Source organism: Eucalyptus grandis, chromosome 7 (genome assembly GCF_016545825.1).
Source record: "Eucalyptus grandis isolate ANBG69807.140 chromosome 7, ASM1654582v1, whole genome shotgun sequence".
In the NCBI taxonomy this organism is placed as follows: Eukaryota; Viridiplantae; Streptophyta; class Magnoliopsida; order Myrtales; family Myrtaceae; genus Eucalyptus; species Eucalyptus grandis.
The window spans coordinates 11,528,192-11,554,878 of NC_052618.1; the positions used below are offsets into that span (position 1 = coordinate 11,528,192).

General features: G+C 38.7%; 2 protein-coding genes across 7 annotated transcripts; both read left to right on the top strand.

The window, feature by feature from the left end:
- Positions 1–9,721: 9,721 nt before the first annotated feature.
- On the top strand, positions 9,722–12,475 carry LOC104455036 (WAT1-related protein At1g68170). The gene is made up of 7 exons (XM_010069896.3): positions 9,722–10,084; positions 10,171–10,233; positions 10,522–10,638; positions 10,799–11,048; positions 11,488–11,646; positions 11,789–11,940; positions 12,042–12,475. The coding sequence occupies exons 1-7, from the start codon at positions 9,885–9,887 to the stop codon at positions 12,295–12,297; spliced, it is 1,197 nt and encodes a 398-aa protein (XP_010068198.3). The 5' UTR covers positions 9,722–9,884; the 3' UTR covers positions 12,298–12,475.
- Positions 12,476–21,880: 9,405 nt separating this feature from the next.
- Positions 21,881–25,889, top strand: LOC104452750 (2-(3-amino-3-carboxypropyl)histidine synthase subunit 1). 6 transcript variants are annotated; one of them, XR_001979860.2, is made up of 3 exons: positions 21,881–23,336; positions 25,040–25,195; positions 25,531–25,889. XR_001979860.2 is itself a non-coding variant. In XM_010067221.3 (2 exons), exon 1 carries the CDS (start codon positions 21,951–21,953, stop codon positions 23,328–23,330), a length of 1,380 nt encoding a protein of 459 aa, XP_010065523.2. In that variant the 5' UTR covers positions 21,881–21,950; the 3' UTR covers positions 23,331–23,336; positions 25,040–25,511. The 6 variants fall into 6 exon arrangements, 4 of the variants coding, with proteins under 4 accessions (XP_010065523.2, XP_018715263.2, XP_018715262.2 ...); XR_001979861.2 differs by having other exon boundaries at positions 25,535–25,889; XM_010067221.3 differs by lacking the exon at positions 25,531–25,889 and having other exon boundaries at positions 25,040–25,511.
- The last annotated feature ends 798 nt before the right edge of the window (positions 25,890–26,687 follow it).

A 26,687-nucleotide genomic window follows, 5' to 3' on the forward strand; every position in this document is an offset into this window, starting at 1 on the left:
GGCTCGCTTTTGGCCGTGGCCAGCTGCTTCTGTTGAGCTTTGTGGTATATCTGTCAGGTGGGTCTTCGTCTTTTCTTTTGATGTACGTCTTCATTTTTGTTGCCTTGAATTGCTTCACTTCACTTTGTGACATCTTTCTAGTGTGATTCACCTTTTTTCTTTTCCAAGGTTCTTCTAGTTGGTCTGGCAATAATCGTTCTTATGTCCACAAATCCCGAGTAGTTATTTTTTTTATTATAGGATATGAACTTTCTAGCCCGCTTCGTGTTTTCTTTAGGGTCTTGATAAATCAAGGTACCAAAGAAAACACAATTTTTCGATAGGGATTTTCAATTGTAATGCAGTAACCCTATGTCCAGCCTGGATGCATTTCTTATTTTAACATAGTAGTGTCCACATGTCTTATCTTTTCAATTGGAGAGAGTTTTTCTTCCCCTTACCCTTGGGAATATCTCTGAATTTTATATCCTAGATTTCAGACGAGGCAGTTTTAAGACATACTCAGATCCAAATACTCTGCGTATTGTTTGTTGGATCTAAAGGGCAAATAAGAATTCAAGGTCTCAAAGTTAACTAAGCAGTAAAGCGCGCTCGGTTGGGATGAGTGGTTTCTCTATTTAAAACCCAACATCTCCCACCTAAAGGAACCTCGTTAAGTTTTTTCCTTGAAATAAATAGAGACATACTTAAAATGAAGAAACTATTATAATGTGCATGTGGCTGACCGCTATTTTCGGGTAACGAGTAAAAAGAATGCACAACGTCTTGTTGGACAGGCCAAGATGAGTGAGGGTTTCCCATACCATTACACGAGCACCGCGTTGATGTGCTTCATGGGGTCAATCCAAGCAGTCCTTTAGGCGTTGTGTAGAGAGAATCTGGAGCCAGTGGAAGCTCGGATCGAACATCGGGCTCCTTATCGTATTATACTCGGTACACCCAACAAACACCTCTCGATGTTGTGTGCATTTTAGAGCTTAATATGGATCGTCGAATTACCCTGGTATCAATCTATAGCTGATCCACCACCCCTCGTGATGCGGTTTCGCCTAAGGTGTTGTGGGGGATCATTGCTTCCGGGGTGTGCAACGTTCTAATTTTATGGTGCTTGGGGATGAGAGGGCCAGTGTTTGTGTCGGTTTTTAATCCTTTGATGATGGTGACCGTGGCCTTAGGGGATCCTTCCTTTTGGACGAAAAGTTGCACCTGGGAAGGTATGTATACAAACACGGATTCTAAATGTTTCCTAAAGTTCTTCAATTACCATATTGATATGGAAACTTTCCCTTTCATTACGATGGCAGCATACTAGGGGCAGGGCTCATAATACTGGGTCTATATGCGGCGCTAGGGGCCAAAGAGAAGAGATGGAGAGAGTGGATCAGTCAGTGCCATCGACAGGCCCCGGCCCCGGCGAATCTCTTCCTCGGGATAGCGATTCGAAGAGTATGAATCTCCATCGAGCGAAAATATAATCACTTATAAGTGCCAAAGCATATTCCCGGAAGAAAAATCTCGGAGACAAACAAATATATCATGGTTTTGTCTTCTTCTTTTTTTATAGATCATCCCCAGTCCACTTGGAAAATGCAGTTCCCCTTTCAAATTAAAATGTATTCCACTTCCAATCAACTGATATAATCTTTCTTTAGACAAATTGGCATTGTTATTGATTTGAATAGCTAATCGATTTTTCCAATCATAACTACCCAAGTGAACAGCGATGGGTGAGGATGGCGTAACGAATGGGTTACCCAATTGGTCCAAGGCATTAATTTCACTAGGATGGACCTATTAATTCGTGTGTGTATAAGCTATCTTTAACAGAATATATAAAGTAAAACTTGTACCCATGTAGCTGGTGAAAATGTTCTTTTCATGAGGATTAGAAGTATAATCTAATTTCAAGGAAGAAAAAAAATGAGAGATGATGAACCTCACCCCAAGTAAACCGTTCAGCAAGAAAATCCCTAGCCACATTGCCCGAAATGTATCGAGCGAAATGGAACACCTTTAATTTCACCATCTCCCATATAGTTCTCACATGGCTTGCTTCAGGAGACGTATCATGTGGAGCTTCTTTACCAAACATGCTTCTATAGTTTAATCGATCGGCTGGTGATCACTTTGTCAGTCAACGATTTAGACATGGGTTAGGCAACCTGGATCCGGCCTTTCTAATTTATTTATTTATTTTCAAAAAAAAAAAAAAATGTATGCTTGATTTGTCGGCACTTTAAGGCCTTGATTCCATGAAATGTCTCGTGTCCTCTTTAGAGGACGGGACTAAAATGAACATGTGGCAACGTTGTAAGTGCAGATCTTTATATTCTCAAACATATGGAAGTCAACTAAACATATTCCTCCAATATGTTATCAAATTGGAAATCAAATATAGACAATTGAAGATCTCTCAGAGAATTTCTTATCCATGTTCTTAAAAAAAAAAAATCCGATGAATTTGTAAGTTTAATGCATCTGGGCATAAGTAAAAAGCAGCAAGTCTTCTCCCTAAACAAGCACACCCGTTAAATAAATCTTTAGAATTTTCTACCACCCTCGATATGCATTGGACATGAGTTAATTCTTGGAAGTACACTATAAATGTTAAAACTTAGCATGGATGGACACATAAATGCCAAACTTCTAAAAGGTACACTTACATATTACTTTTTTTCAAAATTGGACACCTAAGTGCCAATTTCATCGAGACTTGCTAGAAATTTGACATGACATTTTTTTATTAATAAAACCATTTTACGTGGTTACCAAAAATCCGATGTGGCTTGTCAAAAATCCGACATGACTCGCGGGAATCTGACTTGGCTCGCTATTGGCACTTAACGCATTTGGTAACGATTCTGTTTTCAGAAACGGATTCTGATCAGAAATGATTTTTTTATTTTATTTTGTTCCCAAGAACAATTTCTAAGCATTTTAAGCCGTTTGGTAACTGTCCAAAATTTCTGATTCTGGAATAGAATTGTGTTTGGTATCGTGCTCATTGATTCTGTTCCAAAGCAATTTTTTTAATTTTTAAATAATTTTTTTTTTTTTTCCTTTTTTTTCTTTTTTTCCTTTCTCTCTTATTCTTCTTCTTCTTCAAGTGGCCGGTCGCTAGGACCGCACCGACCGACAAACGAGGGCCAGCGACTTTCTTGGAGCGTTGCCGGCCCTTGGCGAGGCCGACCCTCGTCGGCCAAGGCTCACCAACAGCTGGGTAAGGCTTGCTCAGCCCTGCTGAGGCTCGACCTCACCAAATATGGTGAGGCTGAGCCTTGCTAGTGGCTGGGCTTGCCTCTGGCAAGCTCGCCGGACCTCGCCCTAGCCTGGTGAGCCTCCGGCAAGCTTGCCAAATTGGTTGCCAACAACCGGTAGCGGCACTATGGCGGACGGTGGCGGACAACAACCGTGGATGGCGATCGATGAAGAAGAAGAAAAGAGAAGATGAAGAAGAGAAATGGAAAAATAAGAGTTGGTTTTGATTCTTAGATTTGTTTCTGGAATAAGAATCAACTTTTTTTTATTGTTGATTCTATTCCAAATCTTCTTCCAGGAACAAAAAAATAGAAATTTGTTCTCGGAAACAAAAATTTTACCAAATGCAATTCTGTTCAAAACTACTCCCTAGAACAAAAAAATCATAATCGGGTATTGTTTGGATGGTTACCAAATAGCCCCTAAGTGTTCATTTCTTCTTTTGATTAGTACTTAAGTATATCTTTTGGAAGTTTTGGCATTCTTTTCATGTGTTTAAAATCATGCACATAAACTTATCTAATTTGTTTTGATACTTTAGGATGAGAGAATTACCAAAAAGTCAAATCTCAAACATCGATAAAAATATGAACTTTAGAGAAATATTGTAAATAAATGCACCTTATTACTATTTTTTTTTTTTCAATCAAAATCTTGTGAATAAATTAAAATATTTGAATCTTAGATAATTCTCTTAGAAAAGAGAACACATAAACTTATCTATTTGAACGTAAAAGAATGATGAATAATAGTAAGGAAAAGTCAATAAAAAATATTAGATTGATTGATCTATATTCAAGGTATATTTTTCCTCTATCATCAATCTTACCATTAATAAAGTCTTATTGAGGGTTGTTTTGGACCGTTTAAATCTTAGGATGTATCTAAAGATATTTAAGGAGTGGAAAAAACGTTAGCTTAATCTGATCTATGTTAAAAAAATTCAGTCTTCCTTCTCCTCTCCTAATGACGTGAATGGACTTGTCGATAAACAATCATCAACTAAAAAGGTTTACTAATGGTCCACAAAACTCACATCAAAACTTGTTTCGTTAATTTGCAAAGACTTGTCGGTCATTTCGGGGCATGGACGGGGATGTAATAATGAACAAAGCAGAGAAAACTGATATAACTACTTCGCCTAAAAAGAAAAAAAAAAACATTATTTTGGCAGAAATAGTCAAGAAGGCTTGCCTTTGTGGGGATGAATATTGTAACGTAGACAGGATTCTCCCCACTCGGTGAAACGAGGCAGAAATACCTACATGAAAGGCATAAACCAAATGATGAAATAGAAAGACTTAAAATGTGGAAGATCATACATGAGTGATTCGGCAGATCTAGATGTACTTTATTATATGATAAGGTCCATTTGTGTCTATTTATATACATCATTATTTACATCCAGAAAGCCACATGTTTTGGAAGAAGCTTTTACAGCATGGGAAGGGATTTCAATGAACAAAAAGAAGAATCTACTTTAATCGATATGCCCTACATAACATAACATAGAAATCACACTTATTAAATGATGGACAATTAGTTAGAGCAGTAGATGCTGTAGCGAAATTGATTACAAACTAGGTGATATCAACCACATTAAAATTACTTTTGGGAGGTCTGTTTAATATCCAAAAACTGCTCAGCAACATATGGATTAGTGGGACATATTATGGTGAATTAGAAAAAAAAATGGATAGAGCTGGATCTAGATAATGGATAAGTAAGGGTCTTGTAGGAAGAGGAGTGGTTATAAACCCTATGAAACATTCCCAGGGGTGGCAAAGGTAGAGACCCAGTTGGCAGGGGAAAAAACACGAGACTTGGCCGGATTCTCATGCATTGATGATGATGATGCTGTTGATGTGCATAACCATTTAATATTATAATTTCTTGATTATGCTTAAATCTTACCTATTTGTCAAATATAAGCCTCACATGAGATTGATCTTTTAATGTATTATTTGTTAAATATGAGTCAAATAGGATATAAGTATCCCAACGTTGTTATCCTCTTTCAAAGCCCCATCATAAAAGATTAGGTACACGGATATTCTAAACTAAAACTTATATATACATAACAATAGTTTTTAAAGATTTATTATCACCATATGCATAAGACTGAGAGATGCAAAAATAGAGATATGCAAGGATTAAAGATTTGTTAAAAGTGACCATGAAAAAAATAAATAGGTAAAACTCATATGTGAGCCACGTTATTCAACCTCGCTTGAATTTTGCCAATTTCTATATAGATAAGAGTGTTGAAGGGCATTTATTTATTTATTTATTGTGATATCCAAAAATGGGCTTTTTATAAGATCAGGATAGTAGTCGAGTCGGTTCAAAATAATAGAGGCATTTTCGTAATTTTATGCCTGGAAATAACTTTGTTGAACTATCATTTTGAGAAACATTAGAAATGACATCTAATTTTATTTGACTCATTAGTGTGGTGCTGAGGACACCGAATTTTCATTTTAGGAACTTGGGATAGTTAAGAGTTCGAAATAAGTAATGTTCTGCCTCTGTTAGGAATTTCTAAGATAGCATTTTTTCCAAGCTATTATTCCTGAATATTTTAGAACAATCATATTTCCATGCAGTAAAGTTAAATTAGACAATAATATGTGGATTAATCCATTATATTGGGTTTATCCTCTCCTAGCGGATTTGTGCTATATAATCTGACGTTTTTCAAATTTAGCGAGAATTGCCGAGGATGGTCGGTGAAGTGGGATTAACTGGGGTCCGGTGACATGTCGACGATGCTGGAAAGTTGTAAACATTTATTTAATGTTCTGCTTATTTAAGGAGAAAACTTGTTACCTATGGACGCATTTTTACCGGATTTTTTTTATTATGGAGATTAGAGATATCGAATATCGAGATTTGAATTTCCAATTTGGTGATATATTCAGGATATATAGTTTAGGTGCCTCGTGTGCGTTTGAGTGTATAAATATGTACATACAACGTCATCACATGTACCTTTTCAATCCGGTCATTTAAAGATAGGGAAAAATACAAAAAACATAAAACTATTGTATTAGTATCAATTCAATCTTCAACTTTTTCAATTATACCAATTTGATTCTAAATCTTTTTACATTTTATTAATTGAGTTAGTTAGGCTAATTTTGATTGGAAATCACAGCGTGAACACTAGCCATCTTACATGACATAATCGGTGTTGACATGAACATTTTTAATAATATGTTAATATTTTTCTTATTTTCTTATTTTTGTTTTTTATTTTTTTTCTTTCTTTTTTTCTTTTCATTTTGGCTGGCACCCCTTACCCAAATCTAGCTCCTTTGCACCCTCACTTGGGGCCAGCAGGGCCACAAAGCCCTAGGGGAGGGCTTTTGCGCCCTTACCCATGGCCATTGAGACACCAAAGTAAAAAGCAACAAATGCTAAAAGGTAATATGGCAAAACAAAAGGTAATATGCGAATCCTAACTCCAGGCCAAAAAATAAGAAAAAACAAAAGGGTAACGAAAATGAGATATTATACTTGATTTGTCGCTGATTTTATATGGAAATTCTTATTCAAAAAGGATTGGATTGGACCGGATCTGTCTAGATCTTGGGTAGTCTAATGGAACCGGTGGAAGAGGGAGAGAGATATTCAATCATGAAGGTTGGGAATAGGCTTCCTATCTCTTCCGAAAGAACAATTAAGAATGTCAAATGTCTTGAAGGTGGTTTAAGAATAGTTAGATCAGTTCATTGGAATCAAAGAAACAATAAGTAAATGTTCAAGGCAGCAACACCCATGTATAGAGCCTTCTCTTGAATTTGATAGATCCCAAGCCTTTTGAGAATAATGAAAAGATCTTGTTGCCCCTTTAGACTGAGCTGTTAAGCGCGGCAGCAACGCTCCAGCCAAGGTTTTGGATAGGACTATCCTGAATCAAGCAAACGAAAAACGGCAGTAAATGAACCCAACTCGAACATTCAAAGCTCGCGGTAAACACAAAAAATCCAATTAACCAAGGCTACATAAACACTTTCAGAGCGAGAGGGAGGTGTCGAGCTCGATGGAGTGGCCAAAGTGAGGCTGCGATCCTGACCAATGGCCAGCCCTCGCCCAATGGCTGGCAAGGGTTTTCAGCCAAAATAAAAGGAAAAAGAAAGAGAGAAAGGAAAAAATAATTCAAACTTCTTTAAAAAAAAACTGTAAAATTATCCACATTAGCGAGTTCTAGTTAAAATTGGTCAGATTAACTCAATTGACAAAATATAAAAAAATTTATAAAAAAATTGGCTAAATTAAAAAGTTTAAGATTGAATTAGCACAAATGTAACATGTTTATGATTTTTTAAAATACTTTTCTCTTTCAAGATGATACGAGATGGTTTTTAATAGATGTTCTAGATAAAAGTTAGAAACAGAGACAGATTAGATCTCAAATCCAAGAAGCCAAATTGGCTGCGGCTTTCATTAGTGGAGGAACTAAATAATCAAAAGGGCAGTGGAAATCAGATAGCACTCAACCTGGTCGAGAAAGGCCTATCCATCCAGCACGCCCAGTAACTGTTGCACGTGCTGCGAACGAAGCCACGTCGAAATGAACCCCGACACACCTCCCACGTTAAACACTGCTTTTAATAATGTCGCACATGACATTTCACGCTCTTTCTTTCGTTTACCTCGTCGCGGTGCTAATGGAATTTCTAGAAGAACGTTCGCTTTTTTTCTTCTTTTTTTTGTCTTCAAAATAATCGCATCTATTCCTCGAAGCTCCTATACTTGTCTATCGTTGTCGGAAAGTCCCCAGTGACTCGACTTGATTCGGTTCAGCTCAATAATGTCGAGATAGTATCTCAGTCCAAGTTTGAACTTGGCCTTAATGGTCCTCGTCCATCGCCAGTGTTTAAGGAGAGAAAAACCCATGGAAGGCCATCGCGAAGACTATCCGTTTGATAAATGAAGAAGGATTATCATAGCTACCCTGTCCGTGTAATCTATTTTGTCATGGAACCTGCCTCGATCGCTATATATATATATAGCTCGACTTTGAAAATTTGATGTTCTATCCAATCAATGCTGATAGATGCGAATTGTGTAGAGAATGAATTACATTTACGGAAGGGCCAGCTTAGTCAAAATATATTAAATTTTGTGAAAGCACTATCAACCCCTCTAAAATTTAAATTCTTAAATAAGGCAAGCAAGTAGACTGTGCGAGCCAGGGACAATTTACCCAACCCCACCAAAAAATTACCCAGCACGCATTCCATATGGCGTCACGTCCACGTCTAAACCTAGTTTAGAATAGGTTTAGACGAGCTTATTTTTAAAGAATTTCCTAGTTAAATTAGGCACGAAGGCAGAAGTTAAATGGCCCCATCAATTTCACATGTGCACTCGAGTGCTCCACAATTACTATGACTAGGACTTAAATATGAATTACGTACGATTTGATAAATTTAAGTGTTTGAATCTGATTGCCCCGTTACTGTCTATGAACACAAATTCACACACACATATCAGGCACACAAACACGATGTAAGAGAAATAAAAGTGAGAAAGAGAAATCGAGACACAAGATTTATTTTTAACTAGGGATACATCTAGTAGAGGGTTTCACTATAATAACCGTCTTCCACCTTTTTATTACTATCGTCAATTATAAGAAAATCACATTATATATAGGCAACAGTAACTATTTATCGACACGAACCCAGACTACCAACAATATACGAGTTCAAATTATAAAAACTCTCTAGCGACCGGGGGGCCTTGTCCCCTAACCCCTGCCGAGGTAGCCCCTCAACATAGAAATTTCCCGTGTCTTTCTGTCAACAGAGTATGAAGCTAACATAAACATGGCACCAGTAGTCCATGCTGTAAATGATGACAGTTCGCCCTAGGTGTACACGGATCAAGGGCCCAACTAACGTGTGAAACACTCCGCCTGAGGAGTAGTCACAAGACCGAAACTCAAAGGAATTGATGGGGCCTGCACAAGCGGTGGAACATGTGGTTTAATAGTCCAAATTCATTTTTTTATTTGCCTGAATCGGTAGCTAAGCACTCGTGATATAAATAAAATAATACTCGGCATCAACTTAGGTGTAATATAAGTGGACGTTGGGATCATTGGCAAAGCCATGCAATGCTTTTGACGAAAAGAGCGGCTCCACTTCCATGCGTTTGTTTGGCGTCCGTGCGTTTGTTTGGCGATCGTGCATTGAAGAAGCCAACACCTGAATAGTCTCTCTCTCTCTCTCTCTCTCTCTCTCTCTCTCTCTCTCTCTCTCTATCCTTCCTGGCAAGTGCCAGCTCAGGGGTGGCACGTGCGATGATGATTCAGTGCATGGTGACGTGAGTACATAGCCAAGCAAAACACCTGGTGGCCCTGTTCTCTGTTGCATTATATATAACCCCACTTCCCCTCCTGTCTTCCCGCAACATTCGTTCTCCTCTCTTCCTCATTTTCAGGACAAAGATTTAGCAAATCCCATCTTTTTCAGTTTTCACGTTTGATTAAGATACTTCCTCCATACTCCTTCAAGGAACCAAAATCTTGTTTTCACGTTTGATCGAGATACTTCCTCCATACTCCTTCAAGGACCAAAATCTTGAGAGAGAGAGAGAGAGAGAGAGAGAGAGAGATGACGATGTCTCGTTTCTCCGAGGCCATGCACGAAATGAAGGCCCTGCTGATGATGGTGGTCGTCCAGGTCGCGTTTGCCGGCGTCAACATACTGTACAAGCTTGCTGCGAGCGACGGGATGAACTTGATGATCCTCGTCGCCTACCGCTTCACATTCGCGACACTTTTCATGGCCCCTCTGGCTTTCTTCTTAGAAAGGTCACACACCACAACACACTTCTCTTGTTAAACCAAATTCTAATGTGTATAGGTATATACTGATTTCATGTTTCGGTTTATAACAGGAAGAGCAGGCCAAAGATAACGTGGACAGTGCTTGTGCAAGCCTTCTTCTCTGGGCTATTCGGGTAAGTATATGTTTCTGGATGTGCTGATGTTCAGGTTCTTGATTACCATGCCCTTTGTTTTGCTTAATCTATAACATATGGGAAATGCTTTGTGACTTGTGGTGCTATAAGATAGCACTTATCAGAATAGCCTAAATGCCATGTTTCCAACTGCAGCAGACAAGATACAATTTTTACTAGATGTTTTTACAACAAAGACGTCTAGAACATTAATATGGAGGACGCAGGTGTTCACGCATGGGGAAGTTTCTAGTCTTGTATAGTTAACTCCGATTGAACGAACTGCAGGGGATCATTGGGGCAAAATTTGTACCTAGCAAGCTTGTCAATGACATCGGCAACCTACGCCACGGCCATGGCCAACCTTGTCCCCGCGGTAACCTTCGTCTTGGCCGTTTCTCTTGGGTATGTACAGTAAATCTCGTGCAAATTCCTCGACATGTAATCGCCTTATAATTTAGAAGAATCAACCATGGCAAATATTTTTGGGGATCTTCAGCTGGGATGTTCTTCTGACGTGGAGCGTGGTTTTGCTTCCGTGTTCACGTTGGTCGATCGAAATTAGGTTGGAAAAGGTGAAGATGAGGACAGCTGCAGGGAAGGCAAAAGTGGCAGGAACATTAATGGGGATAGGTGGGGCAATGCTGCTCACGTTCTACAAGGGCATGGAGGTCAACATGTGGTCAACGCACGTAAACCTCTTGCGCCACGTGGCGGCGACCCAGCGGGGCCAGGAGGGTTCGAGCAATCTCCTCCTGGGATCGCTTTTGGCCGTGGCCAGCTGCTTCTGCTACGCTTTGTGGTTGATCATTCAGGTGGGTCTCTGCGCCTTTTCTTCTCGATACGTCTTCATGTTGCCGCCTTCGATTTTTCTTCGTTTCACCGTGTGAGATCTTTCTAGTGTCGATCACCTTTTCCTTTTCAAGTTTCTTCTAGTCTGTCTGGGAAATGATTGCATGCGCGTCCATACATCCCGAAGATTCTTTTTATAGAACGCGGATTTTCTATCCTGTTCGATGCTTCACTTATTATTGTCTCAATAGATCTAAGCGAGTGATGTGCGGTTTCTATATTTGAATCCCGACATCTCCCATCCAAAATAAGTGACACTTACCACCTTATCAAAACGTTCAGTTTTTTGCTTGAAATAAACAAATGGTATAGTTAAAATGAAGACAATATTGTCATGTGCACATCGCTAAGTGTTGTTTCTCAGTAACTAGAAATCATTATGAAGAATGATTTGTTTGACAGGCTAAGATGAGTGAGAGGTTCCCATGCCCTTACACGAGCACAGCGTTGATGACCTTCATGGCGTCAATCCAAGCAGTGGTTTACGCATTGTGTCGAGAAAGGGATTGGAGCCAATGGAAGCTAGGATGGAACATCAGGCTCCTCACCGTATCATACTCGGTATACCTATGACAAACACCGTATTCTCTAATATTGTGTGCATTTATTAGGGCTTAATATCGATTATCGAACTATCCTAGCATGTGTCGTTAGCTGACCCGTCACCCCTTGCGTTGGTGCGATTTTGGTTATGGTGTTGTAGGGGATCGTTGCTTCCGGATTGTGCTATGCTCTAATCACTTGGTGCGTGCGGATGAGAGGACCAGTCTTTGTGTCGGTTTTTAATCCTCTTATGCTGGTGACCGTGGCCTTGGTGGGGTCTATGGTGTTGGACGAAAAATTGCACTTGGGAAGGTATATATATTGATAGATATATGTGTATTTTTAAAGTATCTGAACCCTTTGAATGACTTAATACAAGGATATCTGAAATTCTCGATTTATTTTGATGGCAGCATTCTAGGTTCAGGGCTCATAGTACTTGGTCTCTATGCGGTGCTGTGGGGCAAAAAAAAGGAGAATAAGTGGATGAATCAGTTAGTGCCATCGACCGGTCTTGGTGAATCTGAATCCATTGAGATCGTTGTCGCTTCTCCTGACAAGAACGGCATTAAGGAGGGCGAAAATGTTCGAGAGTTGGTGCAAAAGGAGAGCGAAGTGATCAAAGAAAGCTTTGAAGAGAAAAGGGGAGGAGGAGGAGAACCAGCTTAACGAGCAATTGACCTTGGATTACCGTACGATGTACATTGTCCCCAATATAGGCAGGCATAGAATTGCAAAAGTGGCAACTTCGACTTGTCCAAGATTGGGCCTTTTGGTAGGTAGCCGATTTTGCACAGCAATGTCTATACCATAGTCAAGAACTTGAGATATCCCCGAGTCTTTAGCTATTCCCTTTTGTATAAGTAATCAGTTCATTCATTGAATGATATATGCAACTCAGATATTGAGCCTCTCCCAATGACAATCTTTCTTTTCTTTCTTTAAACAATCTTTTCCTTCAACCCAATGAGAATGGGGAAAAATTGTCCAAAGATGTTTAAACTTATTGGACTTTTACCAATTCAGTCACAAATATTTCAAAATTTTCAATTGAGTTCTAAACCATTTTACATTTTGTCAATTGAATTTATCTGACCAATTTTGATAATAATTTGCTAACATGGACGCTGACTATCTTAAAGTCGGTACTGATATAGACAATTTTTTAATAATATTTTTTCTTTTTTTTTTCCTTTTTTCTTCTTTTTGGCAGTGGCTAGTCGACCACGAGCCATGATCGAGCTAGCTAGCCTCACCTAACGTTACCTTTGCCTATCTTGGGGCTCGCTCTCTCCCAGTTGCACCTCACCTATGGCAGGCAAGGGCAACCCTAGACCAAGCAAGGCTAATCGGGCTGACCATAACCATTTACGATTATGCAAGATGTTAGGTAAGAATAGCTTAAAGGTTGAAGACTAATCCAAAGCAGGAACTCATTTAAAGGGGACATGCCTATCTTGATATGGAAATAAACTAGTCAACTGAAACTATTTTGCTTTGACCATAGAACGAGCATCTTCTTTTGTGAGCTCATTTCATTGAACTGTTAAAATACTGTATGCATGGGTACTAGAATCATAATGTTTCTACACAAGGATGATCATATAGAACCACTCAAAATGGAAACCGTCTAGACCAAAGCACATTGGTTGGTTATGGGTGATTCCTTAGGTGTCAGTCCAATTCCCGATTCCATAAAATCGAAATGATGATTTTCAATTGGGTTCTTAGTGAAGGATATAAGAGGAATTAAGAAAGCAATGATTCAAAGGTAAATTTCACAGGAAAAGAATGTTCTTCACTGAAAGCCATAATACACACTTTGCTTCTACAATACATATTGCTATTTATATTAGGAAGAAAACCAGATTTCTTATTCTATATTCCAATTATCCAATCTTACGGATTGAGTGAATCAATCAACCCTCAATTAGAATAATCATAATGAAATCATATTTCCTACTCTAATCTAATCTTCCAATGGCAGAATAATATTATCAACCTTATCAGCCTCCCTCAAACTGGGGTTAGGTGGAAACTTAGTCTTAGTTTGTATCGTAACCTGCAATGATCAAAGCGCAGTAAAGCTTTTGTAAATATATCAACAATTTGATGAGTAGCATGAACATAATGAACTTCAAGTAACTAGAGAGCGACTTTCTCTTGGACAAAATGAAAATTGATCTCCATGTGCTTTGTCTTTGCATGAAGAACTAGATTTGCTATCAATGAAATGGCCAGGTAGTTTTCACTATAAAGCAAAGTCAGATCGGTGAGCTGGAATACCCAAATCTCTCAATACAAAAGAGATCCATATAAGATCCGCTGTGACAGAAGTTAAGGGCTTATTTTCAGCTTCTGTTGATTACCTTACACTGTCACTTGCCATTTTATGGACCATGAAATGATATTTGATCCCAAGAAAGTGCAAAACCCGGTCGTTGACCTATGAGTCTCAAAATAGCCAGCCTAATCAGAGACCGCATACCCATATAGATTCAATGTGCCATTAAAGTGAAGATAAAGCCCCCGTTGTTGTTTCTTTTACATACCGCAATGCCCATTTTAATAGTTTTAAATGGTCATTCATAGGAGAATGCTTTTTTTAACATATTTGATTTACTGAATAAGAGATGTCCAATCTTGTGATCGTTAGATATTGTAATCCACCCGTAAGAATTATAAAGGCATGAGGATCATGAAAAGATTCCATGTATTGTTTTGTTTGATGAGTTTTGATAGGCAATGGGGTCTTAGTCGGCTTGCTGTCTTGCATTTCTGCTTTATGCAACAAATCACCAGCATGTTTAGATTGTGTTAAAAATAGATCCAAACTAGTAAACTTGGCTTCAATATCAAGAAAAAAGTGAAGTCATCCGAGATCTTTCATTGAAAAATATATGCTTAAAACTTCTATTGATTCCCAAAGTAAAGATGATGAGCTACTTGTGAAAATAATATCATCAACATATAATGATAATACCAAGGTGTGCTGACTCGTGTGAAAAACAAATAACAACTGATCGGTAGAGTTGTAACGAAATCCCTATTGCAGCAAAACATTGTTAAATTTTTCAAACCAAGCTCACGAAGCTTGTTTTAAGCCATATAATGCTTTCTTGAATAAACAAACCAAATTAGGCATCGTAGAACTCATAAAGATTGGCAGTTGTTCCCATAAACACCATATCATTTAAAGACCCATGAAGAAATGAGTTCTTCACATTTAATTGATGGATAAACCATCCTTTAACAATTGCCATGGAGAGGACAATTCTTAAGTTTGCTTGTTTAACCACAGGACTGAAAATTTCGGTGAAACCAACGCCTTCCTCTTGATAGTACCCTTTCGCCACTAATCGTGCTTTCAATTTATTAAGGTTTCCTTTCGCATCCAACTTGGCTTTGAACATCCACTTACATCCAGTGATATTCATATCTGAAGATCTTACTAGCTCACATGTTTGATTTAATTTGAGAGCCTACAATTCTTCTAGCATAGTTTTCCTCTAACCTAGATGACTTAGTGCTCGTTTAACTATTTTCGGCTCCTTTGGAATCTCACGGATTGCATAGAAAACATACTTCCGATTAGGCTTCCTTATTCCCGATTTCAACCTTGTTTGCATTGGGTGAGTTGACTGTTGTTGAGTAGATGGAACTGGTATATCATTTGAGGCAGAGAATATTGTTTTTTTATGTGTTTCACAGTCTATGCATGGTTCTTTTGAACCCAACCGTGGTTGTTACATATCTGTCTCATAAGGCAGCTCATAATTTTGTTGTCCAGAGTTGTTATCATCAAATAAAAATCTCATGCTTATGTGTTGTGATGTTTGCCTTTCACTTACTATTGTTTCAGATTGTCTAGTAAAAAATTTCACCCCTTGTAACCAAGTATGATACAACTGTGAATACCCACAAAAAATAGTCTCCAATTTATTAGAAAATGGGAATCTCATACACCCTTCTTGTAGGTGGATAAAAACATCGATAACCTTTATGTCTCTAACTATACCCAAGAAAAATGTAGGGTAATGAGCGTGGATCAAACTTTGTTGCACCATATGGTTTAAGATGTGAATAGCACTCACACTTGAAGACTCGAAGAAACCTATAGTCATGCTTTCTACCAAAGAGCTTACCAAATGAACTGCGCATTTCCAACACTAGTGATGGTAGCAAATTGATGAGAAATATAGTAGTAAAAAATGCATCAACCCGATAAATCAACAGTACCAGTGCATGATAAAGTATATAAAGACCCAACTCAACCATGTGTTGATGTTTCATTTCAGCATTTCCATTTTGTTCTGGCGTATATGGGTAGGAGACCAACATTTGAATTCATTTCTCATTCAAATGATTAACAAACTTGCTACTATTAGATTCCCCTCCATCATCGCATTGGAAAGATTTGATTCAACTTTCAAATTGGTTCTCAAAAAAAAATTGGAACATGACAAAGATGGAAAAGAACTTAGACTTTCTCTTCATTGGGTACACTCATGAGAACTGTAAAAAAACTCTCTTTGAAGACTAGATAGAATTTAAACCGTTGAAAAGATTCTACCGGGACAGGCCCCCACACATCACAATAGATTTTTTCAAATGGTTTACTAGTTAGAGACTCTGAGATATTGAATGGCAGCTTGTTACTTTTTCCAACCCGGCAACTTCCATATATTCTCTTTGTCACCTTTGTAGATTTGATCTTATTATTCTCCAGAAATTTTATTATTTGACAGTTTAAGTGTCCAAGCCAAATGTGCCAGACTTCACTACTGGCGGTTTGCTTTCTTTAAGAGTACCATGCATGTGTTTGTGTTTGATTCACCTTGTAAAGGCCCCCGCATTTCTTTCCCAGATTAATTATTGAATCTGTTAGATGGCCCTTAATAGACACACCAAGTTCATCAAAGATTAGAAAGCAAGGGTAATTGCTAGTTAACTTAGATGCTAAACTTAAGTTTTTCTTAGTCTCTGGGACTTCCAAAACCTCATTTAAAGGAAATGAATGTAGTTTAGTAGAAAAAGATGTTGAGCCAATATGAGTAATGAGCAAACAAACTCCATTTCCCACTATTACCGTGTCTGAACCATAGTAAGTAAAGAAATAATTGAGATTACTAGTCAATGATATGATATGGGTTATTGCCCTAGAATCTGGGAACCAAACTCCTCCTTGATCATCCTCTCAATAAAGAGCAGCTAAGGCATTTAGTATCAACTTGCTTTGATAAGAATTATCAAAGCGGTACCAACAATGTAAAGGGTCATGTCCCGGCCTCTTGCATATTTGACATTGAAGCTTCGTCTTATCCACATAAAACTGTCTATCCGAAGTAGAATTACCACCTACAGGTGAATACTCCTTTGAATTAACAACCTTAGTCATAGTGTTTGTATACGGAAGCCTTGATTCTGTGAAGGTGAATTTGGTTTGTAATTTCCACTAGATTGATGACCAACAGATGAATCACCCAAAGTTCCTTAAGATCCATAGTTATGGAATCTAAGATAATTTCCGAACCTCCACCATATCTTCTTCCTCTTTTGTCAAACTTGTCATTTCTTCCTTCAAAACCTCAGTTAACATTTCTTTGGCCAGCAAAAAAAATGTTGAATTAAATGAACCCGAATCAAATTCACTGCTCAATTTAGACTAATCAATCTTTTCACCAGTAAATGCCAAATTAGGGTTTATTTGATTCGACAAATAATTTTGATGTCGCACTTCATATCTCTTGAGCTCAGCAATAATATCTTTGTAGCTTGACTCGAGTTTGAGACAATACATAATTGTCTTAAACGTCTCATAGTCACTTTCGAGACCTTCTAAAACATTGAAGACCTTTGTGATTTCATTGATTGGTTTATCAATCGCGTTTGACTAGTCACAGATCAATGTGAACTCATGCAAATACTCGGTCAAGAGCCTATTACGCTTTTGATAGGATTGAAGCTTACCTCTTAATTTGAATTCTTTGGCCATAGATCTTTGAGTAAAACGATCACACAATGTATTCCATATCTCAAAAGCCGATTCAAGATTGATTATGAGTCCTAACACATCCTCAAACACAGATCCAGTGATCCACGACGACACAAGTTGGTCGGTACGATACCATCGTTGATATTCCGAATTAAGGACATCTTCACAATTTTCCCCTTCTGTGCATGAGATTATGAGTGGTGGAGATTGAATTTGACCATTGATGGAAACCCAACAAATCCTGGCTTCTAATGAAGTGAAGAAATTATGTCTACCATAGAAGGATATTTCCTTCGGAAAGTTTGATAGTCACAAAGTTTGAGAGGTTTCTATGTATAGGGTATGGGTATCTCAATTTGGAGTTTTTTTCCATGATTGTGTAGATGAAGAATAGATGAACTCAAGGAAAAGGATAAAAACAAATATGATCAAACTAACTCTTAGTATAAGGCTCTGATACCATGAAGAAAATCAGAGGAATTAAGAAAGCAACGATTCAAAAGTAAATTCCCCAAGAGAAGAATGTTCTTCACTGAAAGTCATAATACATACTTTGCTTCTACAATATATACTGCTATTTATACTAAGAAGACAACTAAATTTCCTATACTATATCTTGAATGTCAAATCTTACGGATTGACCAGATCAATTAACCTACAACTAGAATAATTAAAATCAAATCATATCTCCGACTCTAATCTAATCTTTCAAAGGCAAAATCAAATTATATCTCCTACTCTAATCTAATTTTCCGATAGTAGAATCAAATCATACTCCAATCTAACCTTTCAATAGCAGAATAATATTATCAACCTTATCACTCAGTTCTAGTATGGGAATCGGACCTCTGAGAATGAAGTTTAAGGCCGATTTATTTTTTAATTTTTTAATTCCTTAAAGAAAAAATATTGTTTGGTGGTGTGTATGTGTAAACCCTAATGAAATGCCTGCCTGTCATGCCTCCTCTTTCCTTCTTAGCTCTCACGCCAATTAATTAGGGGGAGAAAAGAACTTGTTGGAATTGAAACAAGTAGGCAAAACAAGAATGGGTAAATTTTGAAAGAATGAAGATTGTCACCTTATAAGCCTCTAAGATTTTCTTGCACAGGTCATGCTCTTGTGGGGCTGCCACTTCATGGCCAGCTTCTTGTAGGCTTTCTTCAAGTCGTCGTCTTTGGCGCTCCTATCCACCCCCAACATCCCTTGTCTTGAAGGCAAGTGCTATAATAGGTTTGGTTTATTTGCAAACAATCTACTTAGGCTAGCCTCTCACAATGAAGAGATGATAGGAAAACAAAAGAAAGAAAGGAAAATCATCCACATCAATTCCATTGAACTGTTTGAGACCAGCTCGATCTGGTCTGGTCTAGTCCATATATCAAGTGGTTTGGTTCTCGTTTCCCATGTAGGACTAGAGTACATTGGGATTCGATCATCTCTATTTTTGCATGTTCATGCCCTCATTCTGTTCGAGTAGTTTTTCAAACTAGATAGACAATACGCTATCTCCACGCTCTTTGGAGAAGTCCAAATCAACAAATCATCTGGCATAATGCTCCCTATTTTGAAAGATCATGAAATACTAACTTTCTAAAAGTCAGAAGTGTTCTCAAGTCTAAGATTCTTGAATTCAATGATGATCTCCTAATTTCTTGAATTATCGGCTTAGTACATATTTAGAACTTTCTAATAATCTAAATAATTTAAGCACAATTGTGGTGATTGAAATTTAATGGATAAAATATCTTAGCCTTATGTTCGGTTCGATTCCTACAAATTTGCAATCATTACACCTTTTAACAAAAATTGAACTACAATTTTAGAACAACCAGGTCAAGAGTTTTCTGTAGATACAAAAATCGAGTCAATGAAACGTTAATGGAAAAATTATTCCCAATCAAAATTTAGCCAAATTTCAGTTAAAAAATTTGAATATCCTTTTTCAATGTTTGTCCTAATTAGATGATTTGAAATACTAGCCATTGTGAGTTTTAAAGCTTTGTAATCATCGATTCAAAAAAGACAATCTTATTTTCAAGGAAGAAAATATCACATACGTCTAGCTCGATTCCTAGAAATTTGCAATCCCGATACTTAAAAAAAATATAATTACAATTTTTGAACCAATTGGTTGTACCTAATTTCCCTCTCTCTATTAAAATCAATGAATAATATTACGAAAAGTTCCAAACTAGTATACATATGATAAATTTACCTAAAACTAACCTAAACAAGTATAAATTTGACATGTGTTAGTCTTTGTTAAATTTTACAGTCAGATTATTAAGTTGGATAACACATTACAGCCGACGAATATACTAATTTTGTAGTTTTACTTTATATTTGTCATTGGTGCATTATTTTGTAGTGTTTCATAGTATTAATCCAATTTAAAGAGAACTCACAAATATACAAGTTTTGGATTTTTAATGGTATTAACCCTAGAATGAAATCATCCGATTAAAATTTGGCCAAATTTGATTAGTCAAAATTCATGAAGTACTAGTTTTTTCTTGTGGCTATTAATTGTGGGTGAGTAGTTTCAGGTTCTAAGTTCGAGGTTCCTTACAGGTTCCATTTAAACTTACACGTTGGTATAGGTTTCTTTTCTTTTAACTTGGAACCTATCTATTAGAACTTGGAACCAAGAACCTATCTTGTCACAAGTTCTAAGAACAATTCCAAGATCTAACATGTTTTTATTATTATTATTCATTTTAAGTTATGTAAAACGAAAGTGAATGCAACAACAAAAATGAAAGATTCTTATTTGTCAATAACAACAATCCATAAAAGATAAACATGTAAAATAAAATAAATAATATGGTTAATACCCTGAAAAACCCCAAACTGGTACACTTGTGACAAATTTACCCCAAACTATTTTTTTTACTACCAAAAACCCCAAACTGGTATACCTTTGACAAATTTACCCCAAACTGGTACACTTGCGACAAATTTACCCTATGTTAATTTTTGTTAAATTTTACTCTCAAATTATTAAGTTAAATAACACGTGACAGTTAACCGGTATACCAATTTAGGATTTTACACTCCGTTTGTCACAGTTTACAATTTTTATGATTTTTTTTTGTATTAATCCAATTTAGCATATGGTATATTTGTTACAAATTTACCAGTTTAGGATTGTTTGTAGTCGAATAAATTAGTTTGTGGTAAATTTGTCATAAATGTACCAATTTATGGTTTTTTATAGTCAGTCGGGGTAAATTTGTCACAAGTTTACCGGTTTGGGGTTTTTCATGGTCAAAAAAATAGTTTTTGGTAAATTTGTCACAAATTTACCGGTTTGGGGTTTTTCGGGATATTAACCCTAAATAATAAAAGGTTCAAAACATGTAGAATAAAACCTAAATTATAGAACTTCAATCCTCAATCATCCATGAAAAATTGTTCCAAATTCTAACCACTTGAAAAACGAGTAGGAATAGAGTAGGGCCAGAGTCATGAGTGAGTGTAGAGTAGGAATAGAGAGTGAGTGTAGAGTAGGAATAGAGTAGGACCGACCAAAAAAAAAAAAACAAACAACAATCATAATTAATTACTCGATAAAAAATTAAAATTTAAAATTACTAGTAACTAAATGAAAATAATTATTAGGCTCACCACATCTATTCATTTTGCTTTAACTAGTAATCTTTATTTACTGATAATAATATCCTTATTTAAATAATTCATATATTAAAAAAGATTAAATAAAATGTTCACTTATTAGATATATAAACATTACTCTATAAAAAATATTAACATCACTTTAAGTTTCGATTTGGAAGAAAAATTAGGAATTTTACTTGAGATTCCCGATTCAAGAAGTCTCTACTAGGCGTTCTATCAATCTGCTAGCCGTCTCCATGGGTCGGCTTCCCCCAGGTTCTCTCTGGTGGCAAGTATAAAATATTGGAATACTTTACCATCGTGAGAAGTGAATTAGCTTTTTCGGTAATTTTCTGAAATAATATACTTTCAAATTCATAAAAAAGCTTGATTGAACAATGATTAAATAGATTCACATACGTTATCAAAAAAATAATTAATTCGAATGATTTTCGTGCTGCAAGTTTAACAATTATCGACGGCCCCCCTTTTTTTTCGCTAGAAATAATTATTTTGCAAGCAAAAATTTTCAATTGTGTTGTTGAAAATGACAGTGATTAATAAATCCAAAAAAAAAAAAAATCGTTACCCATCGATATATAAATCCAAAAAAATAATTACAAAGTTCTCTTAGGACTCCCGCAAATTCGATCTCTGCTCCGAGGCCGAACTGAAGGTGAGACCGAGCGAACTTGGGCCGTGAGCGCAGCCATGGCCACGGCCGCGGACGGCGGCGGCGCCACCGCCGGCGACGGCGGAGCGGCGGTGAGGCCAGCGAGGCCGGCGCCGAAGCGGTTCACGAAGTCCCAGATCCCGGACGCCATCCTCAACAACGCCGCCCTCAACGCCGCCATCGCCCTCCTCCCGGCGAACTACAGCTTCGAGGTCCACAAGTGCGTCGCCCGCATCCTCGCCGCCGGCGCCAAGCGCGTGGCCCTCCAGCTCCCGGAGGGCCTCCTCATGTACTCCCTCGTCCTCTCCGACATCTTCGCCGCCTTCGCCGCCGTCGACCACTGCTTCGTCCTCGGCGACGTCACCTACGGCGCCTGCTGCGTCGACGACCTCGCCGCCCGCGCCCTCGGCGCCGACCTCCTCATCCACTACGGCCACAGCTGCCTCGTCCCCGTCGACGCCACCGCCGTGCCTTGCCTCTACGTGTTCGTCGAGATTCGGATCGACGTCGCCCATCTCGTGGAGACGCTGAAGCTGAACTTGGGCGGGGAGTGGTCGGACGTCGTGCTCGCCGGCACGATCCAGTTCGCCGGCGCGATTCGCGCGGCGAAGACCGAGCTCGAGGGCAGCAGGTTTAGGGTTTTGGTGCCGCAGGCGAAGCCGCTGTCGGCAGGTGAGGTTCTCGGCTGCACCGCGCCGAGGGTCCGGTCCGACTCGAACGAGGGGACGGTTGCGGTGTTCGTGGCGGACGGGAGGTTTCACTTGGAGGCTTTTATGATAGCGAATCCGGGGATTAAGACCTTCCGATACGATCCCTACATGGGGAAGTTGTTTCTTGAGGAGTATGATCAAAAGGGGATGAGGGAATCGAGGCGGAACGCGATATTGAAGGCGCAGGAGTGCGCGAGGAGTTGGGGAATCGTGTTGGGGACGCTCGGGAGGCAAGGTAATCCGAGGATTTTAGAGAGGTTGGAGAAGAAGATGAGGGAAAAGGGCTTTGATTACACGGTGGTTTTGATGTCGGAGATCACTCCTGGGAGGATCGCTTTGTTTGAGGATTCTGTGGATGCTTGGATTCAGATAGCCTGTCCAAGGCTTTCCATTGACTGGGGGGATGCATTTCATAAGCCGGTATTGACACCATTCGAGGCGGAGATCACTCTTGGTTTCATTCCTGGGTGGTGGGAGAGAAATTCAAAGACGAATTCAGGTTGCGTAGCTGATTCCGGTTGCAGCAAGGGCGACTCGGGATGCGAATGCGGGAGTAGTGTAGCTTCGAAGAGTGACGATATTGGAGATTACCCGATGGATTATTATGCCCAGGACGGTGGGGAGTGGAATTCTACTTATGTGAAGAAGTCGTCCCGGCCTGCACAGAGGACTCTTGTGCCGTCTGCAGGCAGCAGTAGCATAGCTTAGCATCGGGTATGTACATCTTCTGTACTGCTCATTTGACGCATAATGGTGCTTGAGTCTCTGTTTGTTTTACAAAAGTTAGCCAGTGTAATTTTAGTGAACTTGGCAGAGTTTTTCACTCGATTCAATTCTTTCACAGCCAGGAATTTTGCTTCTAGAAAGATTGCTTCCATTTGCTACAGTTTTGTGGGGAACTGTAAACTAAAGAATTGAGTTTTAGCCTGTACTTAAAAATGGTTGCGACAGTCGGCCTTCAAAATATGAGTTGAAATTGCAGACGCTAAGATGGAATAAGTGAGGCAATCCAGTTACCCACTTTTGGTCTCCAGGATCAAGGGCTATCTTTGTTTTGTGTTAAAAAGCTGAAGAATTATGTGCTCATTAATTTTCATGGAGAAGCTAGTTGTACCGCCTGTGCTGCACATGGGATTTTGTTATTTCAGTGGAAATGTTCTTTTTACTGGAGAAATGGAAGTGACAAAAGAAAATGCAACAATGACATCAAGTAGTAGATATTGTTTCTTTTTGCATTTAGGTTATTTTTATTCTTTTTCTTCAGTAGATTAAAATTGGGACATAGAGAAGGGCGGGAAATACGATTCCAGTGAATCATGCAGACGGAAGTTCTCTGAGAGCATGAAGATGCAAAAAGAACTACTTTAAAAAGTGAAGCGAGATATGTAAGTTAAGAAAATGATTCAGGGAAGACTGTTGGAGATCTCATGGTTCACTGTACTTCCATGTTGCTGGCATCTTTATTATCATCTTTATGTATTAACCTTGGTTGTTTTAGCACAGTAACTCTAGATAAAAGCTACATATTTTGGCCTGACTCAAAACCGGTCTTGGCAAATGTAATCCAGCTTAATTAAGGATTGGCCCTGTCTTTTATTAATAGCCTTCACATAGCCTGCTATTGTTGGATATTGCCATCAGAAAGGCTACTGTGAAGCTTTTGAAGTAGGACTCATCTGAGATATCAGGACCTTAGTGCCAATCTTACCTCCTTTGAGTACATTTGCTTCCGTGATCCAATTGTGTGATGATAAGCCTTATGCTGTTGCACGTTCCAGGGCTAAGATCGATGTTTGTTGGAAGTATTACAGTTGTACATTCTTTCAGCTGCAAGCAACAAGTGGAACCTCCAGGATGTTTAGTGCATTTAGGAACTCAGTGGAATAGATGAAATCTTGTCATGCATGACAATTCTTGTCATAAGTTTTATGTTTATTGTGTTCTTCCCTCTCGTCAGAGTGAACATGTAGTCAATTATCTCATTTTAGTGCCCTTTAGAGGAGTGAATGGAAGATAAATTACATGAACTCCTCAGTTAATCTTCATCATGTTGATTGTTAAGAGAAGTTGGGGTATGTGCTTTCCATTACCTGCTAAATAGGATGATGGTTCTTTTCTATTATGTGAAACTTCTCTGGGGTTTTTATTTCAGTCGATGGTCTTCTCCTTCTTTTCTAACCGTGCATGCTGCAGCGTCCACATCATGAATGCATCACCTATTGAATTCTTGTTTCGAGCTGTTCACTTGTCCATCAGTTAAAAGTTGCATATATAATCCACATCCTATCTCTAAAGCGTGAACCATTTATGCATTCTTAAACAATATCCAATTGTTTACCTTTCAAAAGCACTGGCACAATTTGACTGAAATCACCTTTGAGAAGGTATGGTTTTCCCTTGAAATGGCTTGTCTGCAGCTTTAGGTACTCTGAAACTGATCGTGCCTTCACCATTCTTGAGTCATCTGCATGGTGCCTCATCCCAAATTATGAAAGCTGCTTCGTCAGGTGGCTCTGGTGAGATACAATTTCGGTCCGTTGGACATGTACTATCTTCAAAGAAGACATCTAGTGGTATGTCAAACCTGCTAATTGATGTTCTTCTGGGTAGAAGCAACGATGCAATTCCTGGTCGTAAATGCAGTGAATAGCTAACGGGCAGTTTAAATGCAGTAGTTCATTGGTTAAATTTACTTATGTTCCAAGGTTGAAAAATTACCTGACCATAGTGGCTGCAATGATGGGACGACCATTTTTCATCGAGGCCTGAGTCTTGTAACCATAGTTTTATACAGAAATGCCTTCCAGTGCCTCCATGTCTAATAAACACAATGCCGCCTTTCAAGTTTCTTTGATGGAAAAACGCACAGCTGTGGCATAATTTGTCTTATCTTGGTTATTGTTGCTAGTTAGATTTTCTCTGGCCGTCCAATATTGCAATCGAGCAATTCAGATAAGCACGAGGTTTTGATTAATTCCTCGCAACTGAAGATTGGGATGGCCAAGTAATTCTACATTCTTGCTGAGGATATCTTCTGAGAAAGTTCCCGGTTCTCCGACTGAAGAACAGTAGTTACCTCTCAACGGAAGCGTAGTGACAAGAGCCCAGTATGCACCGCTCACTCTTACCCATCATGCAGTAGTCCTCTTTTCTGCCAATGTCAATTGCAGTGGTTTAAGGATCTTGGACGTAGAACCATGTTCAACGAGTGGAATTCTGAGATTAGTAACTTTCTTCCGAATTTTAATGAGCATAATCTTGTTATTGTCGTAAACCTTTATAGTTTTTCTCTCCCTTCGGTGCTCTCTACTCGACTCATCCCGAACTCATACTGATGGAAACTCCGCATATGTCGAATCCCAATGGCTATCGGCCGGTTGTGCTCATCCAATTCAACCGTCTGAACATGGTGTCCATTAAGGATATCCAAATAGCCTTGCTAGAACCAGCACCGGTTTAGTTCCATGTCCTAGATGTGCATGTTCATGGGGAAAACAGATCCTCGGTTCTCATGGGCTTTCAATTGACTCGGTAACCCAATAAATCGGGTTGGTTTCAGTGCCGTGAACCGGTCTTCTTAAAGAAGAGCTTTTCCAGTTGATGCCGATGTGGACATCCGAAGTCGGATGTGCATATCTTGTTCCCGTGATACGCCTTCATGTTTTCCTCAGCCTCTGCTCTCTATTCGACTCAATTTCAAGCATATAACAACGGAATTCTGCATATGTCGATTGCCGGTGGCTATAAGTCGGCCGTGCTCATCTCATTCCACCGTGTGAACGCGGTGTCTGTGGAGGACGCCCAATATAGCCTTTTAGAACCGGCACAGCCGGTTTAGTTCCATGTCCTAGGTGGGCATGTTCACAGTGGGAGAAAAGGAGCCGAATCCCCCTATTTGGGTCGTGGTTCAATCGACTCACGAATCGAATAATCTAAGTTGGTCTCAGGCTAAAATCGGCTTTTGACTTGCTATGAACAACTTTTCTTAGAAATGTTTAGAGAAGAGTGCACTAAAGATTCTAAAACTTATCACTAGAGTTTCTAAAACTTACCTCCAAGGTATAA

Coding starts and splice junctions, on each gene's coding strand:
- LOC104455036 (XM_010069896.3), top strand. CDS start 9,885: ATGACGATGTCTCGTTTCTCCGAGGCCATGCACGAAATGAAGGCCCTG. Junction 10,639..10,798: donor GTCTTGGCCGTTTCTCTTGG/GTATGTACAGTA, acceptor GATCGAAATTAG/GTTGGAAAAGGTGAAGATGA. Junction 11,647..11,788: donor TCCTCACCGTATCATACTCG/GTATACCTATGA, acceptor ATGGTGTTGTAG/GGGATCGTTGCTTCCGGATT.
- LOC104452750 (XM_010067221.3), top strand. CDS start 21,951: ATGGCCACGGCCGCGGACGGCGGCGGCGCCACCGCCGGCGACGGCGGA.